The sequence below is a fragment of the Engraulis encrasicolus genome, chromosome 1 (genome assembly GCF_034702125.1).
Source record: "Engraulis encrasicolus isolate BLACKSEA-1 chromosome 1, IST_EnEncr_1.0, whole genome shotgun sequence".
Taxonomy (NCBI): Eukaryota; Metazoa; Chordata; class Actinopteri; order Clupeiformes; family Engraulidae; genus Engraulis; species Engraulis encrasicolus.
In genome coordinates, this window is record NC_085857.1 from 6254740 (window position 1) to 6266999 (window position 12260).

General features: G+C 44.8%; 1 protein-coding gene across 2 annotated transcripts; it reads right to left on the minus strand.

Annotated features, from left to right (window-relative positions):
* s1pr5b (sphingosine-1-phosphate receptor 5b) lies at window positions 1–8531 on the minus strand. 2 transcript variants are annotated; one of them, XM_063196000.1, is made up of 5 exons: window positions 8430–8531; window positions 7296–7460; window positions 6801–6983; window positions 5034–5788; window positions 1–4050 (listed from the first exon to the last, which is right to left on the minus strand). In XM_063196000.1, the coding sequence occupies exons 3-5, from the start codon at window positions 6970–6972 to the stop codon at window positions 3703–3705; spliced, it is 1275 nt and encodes a 424-aa protein (XP_063052070.1). In that variant the 5' UTR covers window positions 6973–6983; window positions 7296–7460; window positions 8430–8531; the 3' UTR covers window positions 1–3702. The 2 variants fall into 2 exon arrangements, with proteins under 2 accessions (XP_063052070.1, XP_063052066.1); XM_063195996.1 differs by having other exon boundaries at window positions 6801–7460.
* Window positions 8532–12260: the final 3729 nt, after the last annotated feature.

Genomic DNA, 12260 nt, shown 5'->3' on the forward strand with positions numbered 1-12260 from the left:
TTTTCTATCAAAAAGTACAAAGTTATAAAAAATATATCCCATAATTTAGGCCTTAATTAAATGTTACAAAATGTTTCAGGAAAGGAAAAAATGTTTTGTAGGGGAAAATAGTACACACATTTGAAAACATTAGATCCTTTAGCTGCATTTGAAAAGCAACACCGTATCTAGTGTCTATATCTATCTAGTCTAGTGTCATGTTTCAGAGGAGCAAAGATGAATGGGCGAGGTTATTTTTATTGAACTGTGAGCACACAGTGCGGTAAACACATTACAGTAAACGGTGGCAATACATTTTGTGAACTACTGAACTGTGAAATCTGCTCAGGTAGCGTACTTCCTATCTTTAAGACAGATTGCCCTACTTTTTTGTGTTCCCAACATCTTTGAAAAAGCTGATGACCAGAAAATGTTTCTCCTTCTGAAATGTCCACTTCTTGAACATGAATTGACCTTGAATTGCACATGGCACAATCACAGACATTTTAACCACCCACATGAGGAGGATCTCAATATAACTTATACAATTATTCATGTATGGACAACACAATTTGTATGTGGATAATACTGTAGAAGTCCACATTTTCCTCATATAACATTGTGTAAGTAAGGGCACACACACATCCTGTACATTTCATGAGCTGCAACAGTCATTACAGTATAAACATTGTACATGGAATGGGTATGAGTCCTTACTGATATGGCCCCCCATACTATTAAAGGGACACTGTGTGAGATTTTTAGTTGTTTATTTCCAGAATTCATGCTGCCCATTCACTAATGTTGCCTTTTTCATGAATACTTACCACCACCATCAAATTCTAAGTATTCATTATGACTGGAAAATTTGCACTTTTCATACATGAAAAGGGGGATCTTCTCCATGGTCCGCCCTTTTGAGTTTCCAAAAATAGCCATTTTTAGCTGCAAAAATGACTCTACTTGGACCATACTAGAAAATATTTGTTAATTACTAGTAAACTTTCACGTAAAGATCAAATTTGGCAATAGGCAGCCCAGTTTCAACGAGCAGCACAGTTGCAGTACCTTTTTTGACCATCTCCTACACAGTGTCCCTTTAAAGTGGCCAATCCTTCTACAAGATTTATATAGCCATATAAGTTTTATAGTCATCTTTCTCCTATGGGTCATGATTTTACAGTTAACCGGTGCCACTCCTGCGATACTCTGGCTAGCAGCAGCACCACTTGCACAAAGAGTAGCTCTTGCATCGTAGGGCAGCCGTGATCTACTGTAATGGTGGTCAAATGGTGCTGGGTTTGGGTTCAGGGAGTTGCAGGTTCAAATCCCACCCTAACAGACAGGTAATGGCTGAGGTGCGCTCGATCAAGACACCTACTGAAACCCCAAATCGCTCGAGGGACTGTAACCAGTACCCTGCACCTAAATAACTGTAAGTTGCATTTGAACAAAAGCATCAGCCAAGTCACTGTGTATGTAATGTATTGTTCCACCGCCACTGTGGCATTCACCACCGCTGCTCACAGTATAGTTTATCCTAAAGACACAAAGGAAGTCTGAAGGGGCCTGAGACTTCGAGCCAGCGAATTCCAGGCCTGCCTAACCACTTGATTTAGAACAATTTAAGTCCCGTCTGCAGAAATACAAAGCGTTGAGAAAAAAAAACTGGGCGTCGAGAGGAAGAAAGAATAGGTCATTTACAGGAAGATGTGACTTAACAGAGTAGAGAATAGTGTACAAAAAAGTATTTTGTGTTGGACAAAGAAAGACAAAGACAAAGAAGTTTAGTGCAAACGTAAAATGCAGAAGAAGGCATTAAGACGTGAGGAAAAATGATTACTTTACAAGTCTGTTTTTTTATCCCATGTTCGCCTTCACAGCTCAAGCTTTTTCTTAATCCATTTATAGCTCCTAAGGAAGTCTGTGGTTTTGTGAAGTCTCTGTGATCCTCTCTCTGGATCCAATGTGCACGTGACAGACTGACAAGGAAGGCAACGGGTGCACACCTGCGCAGTGCACACACAGACACAGACACACACACACACACACACACACACAGAGTAACGGCATACTGGTAGTGCCACACAATATTTTAGGCTATAGTTCTATTACAAAACATATGGTACCTCTGGATATCAAGAATGAGATCAATGTGTTCTCAAAGGCCCTGCAGGGTCAATGCTCTCCCCTCAAAATAGTCTTTCCCCAAGTTAGTCCAGCAGGATGAGGGTGGGGGGGAGGTGCACTAATACTGTACCACACACAGGCAACACACTACCCATGGGAACATAGGTTCTAATCCAGCGTGGGTCATTTCCCAGCCATGCCCCCAGTCTCTCTCTCTCTCTCTCTCTCTCTCTCTCTCTCTCTCTCTCTCTCTCTCTCTCTCTCTCTCTCTCTCTCCCACTCGTTTCCTGTCTCCCCTCATTGTCCTACCCTTAATAAGGCAAAAAAAAGTCCAACAAGGTCAATAAGACGACAGACAGGAAAAACCCTTTTCCAGAACCTGATCAGGAATACATTGGGGTGGATTGATGGCCTTCATGGGTGAAGTTGTCATAAATTGCCCATTTGACATCAGAAACAATATCAAAGGTCAAAGGTCAAGGTCAAAGATCAATGCTGCCAATGCTGTCCCCTCAAAATGATCCTACATCAGGACAGGAATACCGCTGTGCCTGAATGAACCTGATGGCGCACAGGCCAAATGCGTTGTTTGCTCTGAATAAAAGATCATAAAGTCAAACAAGTGTGCGGTAAATGTTTTCCTTTTGAAGTATTGCATATTCCTACATTTACCAGCACCTAGAAGCAGTGCATGGATCTTTGAACTTTTGCATCAGGACAGGAATACCTCTGCTTTCAGGACTTGTTCAGGAATACCTTGGGGTGGATGAGGGTGTGGTGTGATGTTGCTGCAAATGCTGTCCCCATCAAAGCAATCTTCAATCAAGTCATCAAGGCCCCGTTTATTTTTAGGACTTGTTTCAGGACTCAAGAAGACATCCAGGTGGAGCCTTGCCGTGCCCTGCCGGTGGGGCACTTGTCTGCTGAGCAGCCAACGCGGGTTCGATTTCTGGCCCGGGTCCTTTGCCGGCCCTTCCCTCCCTCTCTCTCTCTCTCTCTCTCCGGGCTTGCTTCCTGTCACTAAAAAGTCAAAAAGACAAAAGAAAGACATCCAGGTGGGTTGCGGGTGGCTTGATGGGTTAGGCGGGTGTTGTGAAGACATGGGGATCTCCAGACTCTCCAGGCAAAAAAAGCTCCTAAAATGCACTTTTAAAAAAGGTCAACAGGCCCTGCCGTGGCCAACCGGTAAGGCACTCGTCATGCCATGCGGCTGACCCGGATTCGATTCTCGGCCCGGGTCATTTGCCGACCCCTCAACCATCTCTCTCCCCATTCGGTTCCTGTTCACCTCTCAAACTGTCCTGTCAATAAAGTCGTAAAAGACCAAAAAAAAAATCTTTAAAAAAAGGTCAATGATCCAGAAAAAAAAAAACATTCTTCAGGACTTGCTGGCCTTGCTGAGGAAGGCCTTGGGGTGGTGCATGGCCTTGATGGGCGATGGCGTGGTGTCTCCAGCCCCTCCAGGCAAAAAGCCCCTAACATGTAAACACTTTAAGCCCTTAGTGCAGAGGCTCTGTTAGCTCTGTTATAACCTTATCGTCACCAAAATGGTAATGACCAAGTCTTATAAAAGGTCAACAATCCAGAAAAAAATCATTTTCCGGCCTTGCTGAGGAAGGCCTTGGGGTGGTGCATGGCCTTGATGGGCGAGGGCGTGGTGACGTTGTTCCCAGAGGAGATGGTGGTCTCCAGCCCCTCCAGGCGTCCGTGCGAGGCGGTGGCGTAGGCGTTGGCGTCCGTCTTGCTGAAGCTGCACTCCAGGAAAGGCATGCCCAGCTTCTTGACTCGGCCGTCCTCCGTCATCAGGCAGCGGCGGCACAGCAGGCGCAGGATGGCGCGCCGCATGTCCTTGCTCGTCAGCGTGTAGATGATGGGGTTGAGCAGCGAGTTCACCATGGCCACGCCCAGGAAGTAGTCTGCCTTGTAGAGCACGTGGCACGCCTAAAAACAACAAACATTCATTTTTGATATTCTTGCAATTTGTAATTTGCAGTTAATAAAATGTTAAGTAACACTTAATTTGACACCGGTGTCTTTGCCAAACCTTTGTCTTTGCCACAAACGAATGTCACTTAAGGCCAACAGTCATAAAATGTTTATGACAATGGGCAATGGGCCTAATGTTCATGACACGTGTGTAACACTATTATGACACTTTTATGACACTGTAATGACATTCTTATGACACCGGTGTCAAGCAAAATGTTACGTAAGGGTTAACGTTCGGCGAGAAGGTCGCTACCGTGGAATAGCAGCACGACAGAGAGAATCTTTAGACCCCGACGCGGAGCGGAGGGGTCTTGTTCTCTCTGAAGTGCTGCTATTCCACAAAGCGACCGACTCGCCGAAAGTTAACCCGCTTATTATATGGATATACTTAAATGATTCACACATGGCGGGGACATTTCTTTAGACCTATTTAATGTTAAGATTGTTGCTGCGCAAAACAAAACAGTGCCGTTGTGGAACACCGCTAGGCAATAGCTAGGTAGCCAGGACTACAGGTGTTGTCTATCACAGCAGCTGATTAGAGTGACAAAAGACCGCGGAGTGATATGAAACATTCGCTTTAGCCACTGACTTGTATACAAGCCAGTGGCTTTAGCAGTGAACGTCTTGTTGCCATTGACAGCGGTAGCCAGGACAACGGCTGTCTATCACAGCAGCTGATTAGAGTCTTGTTGAAAAGTCGCTTTAGCAGTGAAAAGTCTTGTTGCCATTGACAGCGGTCTGTTATAGACCAACCCGTCCGTTATCGAAAAATAACAGACGTCCGAACGTTGGGGAGCCCCGTTGAAATGAATGGAGCATTCGACAGATGACGTCACAACCATATAATAACAAATGTTAACACACTGATGACACTCTTATAAAGTGCACAATGAGAACTCAATAATTTATATGGTCATATCGCCCACCCCTACCTTGGCCGGGCACACGAAATCCAGCAGCAGCAGCACGAAGAGCGGCAGCCAGCAGGCCACGAAGACGCCCAGCACGATGGTCACCGTCTTCAGCAGCGCCATGTACTTCTGCGAGCGCCGCAGCGACGGGCTCTTCTTCTTGATGCTGCTGCCGCCACGCAGGCTGCCCGCCGTCGTCGTCAGCCGCTGCGTGTTGGACTTGACCACACGGAAGATGCGTCCGTACAGTGCGGCGATGGCCAGCAGCACGGCCGAGAACACCGTGACGCAGAACAGGATGTAACTCTTGGCGTAGAGCGGCAGGACGGTCGAGCACGTCTCCAGCCGGCCCATGCAGTTCCACCCCATGATGGGCAGCACACCCAGCAGCACCGACAGCGCCCAGCTGGCGCCGATCAGCGCAAACATGCGGCCCCGCTTGGCACCCTGGTACGGCTTCATGCGCGCCATGGTGACGTGGCGCTCGATGGCGATGGCCAGCAGGCTGACGACGGACGCCGCCAGCGTGATGAAGACGCCGCCCTCGCGCAGGAACCAGAGCAGCGGCGTCAGCTTGAGCGAGTTGGGGCCCGACATGACGATGTTGACCATGTAGGTGAAACCCGCCAGCAGGTCGGACAGCGTCAGGTTGCCTAGGAGATAGTACATGGGCAGGTGGAACTTCTTGTTGCGCCAGATGGCGGCCAGCACCACCGCGTTCTCCAGCACGATGAGCAGGCAGACCAGCAGGAAGGCCACCGCCTCGGGCTTCAGACCTTGACATTCAGAATGGACATGAGAAAGTGTGATTCACAGTTATCATCAGATCACCACAACAGACAGACTTGGGACCGGCGTTAATTTCGTCAACCATGACTATGACTAAAATATTTTGTCAAAGCCCTTTTTTGATTTTCGTCATTTAGACTAAGACTAAGACTAAACTGGGAAGGCAATGACTAAAATATGACTAAGACTAAAATTGATTTTCGTCATTGTGACTAAAACTAAGACTACATTTTTAAAAGCTGACTAAATTAACACTGGTGTTCAATAAAATAGAGAAAAAGAGAACCAGTGTGTGAAGAAGTTTCATTCTACAAAGTGTGATATATGTTAAAAAGAGAAGCTGTACAGTCAATGATATACACTGTATGTTAAAAAGAGAAGCAGTGTGGGGAGAAGTTCTATTATGTACAGTGTTGACTAAAATGACTAAAAATTGACCAAGACTAAAATTGATTTTCGTCATTTAGACAAAGACTAAGACTAAATTGGGAAGACAATGACTAAAATTTGACTAAGACTAAAATTGATTTTCGTCATTGTGACTAAGACTACGACTGAATCAAAAAAAGCTGACAAAATTAACACTGCTTAGGACCACAGGCACACCAGCAGGAAGGCGACGGCCTTGGGCTTCAGGCCTTAGATTAGATGAGATTATTAGATTATTAGATTCGATTATCCTTTATTGTCTCTTCAGGAGAGAAATTCAGAATGGACATGAGAAAGTGTAATTCACAGTTAACATCAGATCACCACAACAGACAGACTTGGGACCACAAAGAACAAATAAACAAACAAACAAACATATAAACAACAGGGTAACAGACAACCATTGTTAGTGTTACACGCAAACGTTCCAGTTTTGGCCCTCTGGAGTCATCCAAAGAAATAATACAAACCTAGATATTGCACATACTTTGACCTAGAGCTATTGCTCAGAAGGAAATTGTAGAGTAAAATAGAGAAGATAAAAAGTATAATGCATGAATGCCACATTACCTTCCTTGTACTTGTCCTGCTTCAGCTTGCCGGTGAAGTTGTAGTGCGCCACGATCACCATGTTGTTCTGGTACTCGGTGAAGAAGTGCAGGACGCCCGGGAACGAGGTGGTGGTGGACACTGCTGAGGTGGTGGGGGAGGCCGCCATGGATGCAGCGTGCGAGGCCTCCATGGTGCTGATTGCTGCAATGGAGGTTGATTTATGTGGTAATGAAAGCTACTGTTCTGTCCGTGTGCTTATCATAATCAGGTTAGGTGTAATTGATGGCAGCCGTGGTTCAGTGGTTAAGGAGATGGACTTAAGTTCAGAGGGTTGCAGGTTCGAATCCCACCCTTCCACTTCCTATCTTACTCCATGGCTGAGGTGCCCTTGAGCAAGGCACCTAATCCCACACTGCTCCAGGGACTGTAGTCAATGCCCTGTACTTTGAAAATAACTATAAGTCACATAAAATGACAGTGGGATACTGGCCCATTGTGGGAAAAGCAATGAACCTCATAGTCGATAACTCCAAAGTCTTTAGTCGCAAGAGATCAGTGTCAACCAACTCTGATCAAGCAAATCCAATGGGATCTTCGGATGTAGGCCTATAGTGTATCCTCTGGCAACCATTAAGCGGCGCTGTTGAGCTCAGTTTGAGAGTCTGACGGGCCACAGCTCTGCAAGAAACCACAAGAAGAGAATCATGTATAACTGGAAAATGCATCTCAGTGACACAACAGTGTACAATTAAAAACACGCCAATTTTCACATTTTAGTGTATCTTTAAGTAGAATAATTTAAATTAAATTGAAGTCACATTAAAAGACGACATCTGTAATTGTACTTCTCAATCTAGCTCAAAATAACCCGGGTTGTGTATAATTGAGAAAGAGAATGCCCAATTGCCTCTAACAACTGTTGTATTATTGTCTACTCAATTCTATCCTCACCACGAACTCGTTCGAGCAGCCAAATTATTTTTGACAGACAACTGTTTTTGTAAACTCTCCGAGACACCCACCTGATTGCAGCAGGGATACCATCTAGTTCGGATGTTTATTTTTTCCAATAAAAAAAAACGTTTAACACTTCGCACTGGGCGATTTGAGTTGCATTCCATCTAGAATGTATCCGCTCAAGACATGTGCGCGCATTTAAGCGTCTGGGAACACACAGCGACGAGTGGTCTGGAAGAAGTGGCGATGCAAAAGTGAACCGTTGTTTTTGGGATGCATCTTGCAGGCAGCAAACATCTCGAAGCACAATGTGAGCAAAATCATCCCCTGTAGCCTAATTCTATTAAAACCATTCTGAGACCGAATCGCAAGCCTTTAGACAACATATCGTACGTTTATTCTCGGGAATCACACCCCTAAAGAGTTTGATATAGATTTTATGATCATAAGACTGAAGTATCTACATTTAAGTATCACCTCCAATTCAACAGAAAACAGAATTGTGACGATATTTGAATGCCCAAAACAAGTAGGCTATCTTAAACGCAGTCTGCTTTGTACCAAAATAGCTCTCGTTCCATACACCATAGAAAGACCGAGAGAAAGTGGAATCATAGCCTAACATGTATCGAAACAAAGTTGTTTGTAAGGATGTCACTATATTGTTGCAAAGTATTTTTAAGAACCTACCTTTTTACGCAGCGGTCGCTTCACAACGCAGTGGCTTTTTTACGCGGTGGCTCCACATCCGTGTCCGATGGATAACAACGTAACTGTCACACACTCAGTGGGATAGGCTCAACTGACACAAGGCAAACCTGCTTGACTTGACTTCTACTGTTAGTTCTGCCCCCCTTTTCTCTCTCTCTCTCTCTCTCTCTCTCTCTCTCTCTCTCTCTCTCTCTCTCTCTCTCTCTCTCTCTCTCGGCTACAGCGGTGGAGGTGATGAACGAAATGTTTCAATGACTGTGAGATACCTTCAATTCTTACAAGAATGCAAGTCAAAAGATAGTAACCTATGAACTATAGGCTACTGATCTTGACTTCCCATCGATATTGCGGACTGCTGTCTCTCATCAAGTTGGCCTAGCAGTTTAGAATCCTTAAAAACTGAAATCTGGTTGAAACATGGTCACACAAGTAGCCTATAGCAGCCAGGATGCGTGAGTTGAAAGTGTTTGAGTGCATGAGAATATGAGGGAGGTTAATCGTTTTGGCACGGCTGCGTATGGCTTGTTCTGGCTTGTTTAAGCCAAACGCACTATTTTTTTGGGCAATGCCCTGTGGCGCTCACTCATCAAACGTGACAGCTCTGATGCACAGTAGCCAAATGAGAAAGGGAGAAATGTGCAGTCAGCGTGCGTCACGCTGGCTTTGAGACTTTCTCAGGAACTACACAAACACAGTGTGAATCAGGTTTGGACGTGGATCTGTTTGGTTACCGCAAACTGGCGGAAAGCGCCTCCTTCCCACCTTTCTGATGACTTGGCCCGTGGCCCCGTGAATCCACGATAATCTACCGGGGCCACCCTATAACCCACTGAGCGCTGACCCTGAGTTTAGACCCATGAGGTCGGTGCATGTAATCAGAACACGAAATGACAGCATTTACTCCGCTCCTTGAAATCAGCTGCTGGTAGGCTATGACATGGGAAGGAGACTATGCCAGTTCCTGCATGTCCATACACTGCCCTGTTTACAGGTTTAGACAGAAGAGGCATTTTCCTCTGCACAGAACAGGCTGGAGGGAGGCTGATGACAAGAGGCAAGTGGCTACATCTAATCTGCAACAGGCGTCGGTTTAAGGAAGCCCCGAACTGTTGACATGCCAACACGGCGGACTGCATCCTGAAAAAAGTAAACAGCTGTAAGTGTCCCTAAATAAACAGGAGGATAGTATCAGATTGCTGACTCAGAACACTCAGAACGCACGCATGCACGCACGCGCGGGGGAGCGCGCGCGCGCGCACACACACACACACACACACACGCATGCACGCACGCGCGGGGGAGCGCGCGCGCACACGCACACACACACACACACACACACACACACACACACACACACACACACTCACACACAGAACCAAGACAAATAATGATGGGTTGGGCATAGATCAGGATTAAATTAATAGTTCATGAAATATTATCAGTGGAAACCTTTTCCAATTAAAGGAACCGACCTATTTGGAAAATGTATTTCAATATTTCAACAACAATTGTTTATTTTTTGAAAGAAAGAATATCAACCACTTTCAATTTTCTCATTTTTTAATTTTCTAAATTTTGAACCTCTTTGCTAGATAAAGTGGCCCACTGTCAGCTTCCCAGCTACTTGTTGCTCTATATCACGTTTCATTCCAGGATATACACATTTAAAATGGTCTTTTGATCCTCCCTGTACGACAGCATTTGTTACAGATGGGGCACTCGTTTTCCCCTCTGTATTGGGCAACTGGTCCAGGACCAGTGACTCAGGAACTTGAAGTAGGCCTACTGGATGACACAGATAGTATGCAGACATCATGTAGTCTATAGCAGGGTTTCTCAACAGGGGTGCCACGGGCCCCCCTCAGGGGTGCCGCGGAGACGTAGCTGACGAATTAATTATGTAATATAATACATTTTTGTCTAAATTGATGAGTTAATGCTAGTCAGTGGAATCTTTTATCTGCCATTTTCGCACAATAAAGTAAATATAGGTCGCCCCAGTCAGCTGCAACTTTGAACGTAGGTCGTGTGATGTCTCCAAATGTGTTACTTTTTTAAGCTTGTATGGTATCGGATGCGATGCCATGCCATGTTACGGCTTGTTGGTTTGGGGTGCCTTGAGATTTTTCATGAACTGAAAGGGTGCCTCGCCTAAAAAAAGGTTGAGAAACACTGGTCTATAGCACAGGCCTATACGCTGCATACTGTACACATAGGCTACTGATCTCAGATCAGCTGTTAAATGAAAGACCAATATCCTGTAGCTGGGAGACGGCCTATCCTGCTTCAAAGGACCAGTGCTCTTTGGGGATAAACAATCTACCAGATACACAGGGCCACAGGAAGAAGAACAGATTGGCATTCCACTTCTCTATTCTCCTCTCCTGCACTTTCTTTCCTCTTTATCTGTCTCTCTAGAGCTGGTTCCCCATCTCTCTCAATATTTCTCTCTAACGACTTCATTGCAAGTCATTCATCTTTTTTGCCAGGCGTTTTATCTCTTTTCTGATATTGTCTAACCATTTTCCATTGTCTTTCACTCTCTTTCATGGTTGTTTTCATGTGTAAGTCTGCAAGTCCTGCAGCTGTGCTGTGGCTGCTGTGCTAACTCGGCATTCCTTGCTCATTTTCAAACATTTATTAATGTTTTATAATAACTTAATTATTTGATCTGATTTGAAGTGTTATACCGCTTAATACAGCCTTATAATAGTGTTATCCTTTTCTCTTTTGCACTAAGGTATGCCCCCTGATGTGAACCTGCACGGTCAGGGAAATATGTCCGGTAGAATAACAAACCCCTTCAGCTTCCCAAAACCCACTCTGGCCACTTTGGCAATTTCAGTGGTTGGTGCACTGCACACCCATCTGGCTTCTTCTTCCTCCATCAAACCCACTGAGGAGGAAGGAGTCATTTCCCCCCAGTTCTTCTAGAACAGTGATTTTCAACCTATGGGCCAGGGTCCACTGGTGGGCCCTGAAGGTATACCAAGTGGGCCTTGAAATAATACTCTAAAAATTATAATCACATTTTGGTGTGTGTTGCTGCTGATTTATGTGAGTTTTATTAATCGGGTCAGAGGTGGGCCCCGAACATTTGTGACATTTTCGAGTGGGCCGCAAGTTGGAAAAGGTTGGGAACCCCTGTTCTAGAATTATACTCAAACATTCTGCAGCTAGTATAGAACTCTGTGTTAAAAATCAGATCCTGTAAAGTGATAGGCCTATATTCAGCAAACATACTGAACAGTACATACATAGTGATAGTCCGACTTAGAGATTTGAGCTGCAATTGAGGAAGTGTGCTTACATTTTGTGAAGTTTGTTTAAACCTTCATCACGATTAGTATCCAAACTGTTCCACAAAAGACAAATAACATAACACATATCCACATGTGTAAACTGGGGTGCGGTGTCAAAAATATAGACAGAGGTGAGTGGTGGTTTGTGGATTATCTTTGACGTTATCAAAAGCTGCCCATGAAATCTACGTGTGGACCACCCACACAATGCTTTGAGAAGTGGGTTTTTGCCTCAGGAAATTCTGGAGAGCATGGACCAGGAGATTTATAATCGTGAACACTCGGCAGGTTTTCCCCTTTTATTTTTGTTGGAGCCAAGTAAATATATCCCTCGTGAGGTCTGTTTCTCTGCCCTGCTTGGGCTGGATCAGAAATTCTGACTATGTAACTTTTCTCAATAAACCACATCTGACATTGCTGCATACGTTCAGCATGTGAATTAATTTAGGCTCTATTCCAAATGAAATATAATTTGAGGTGTTTCATTCTCGAAACCAAACATTACAAA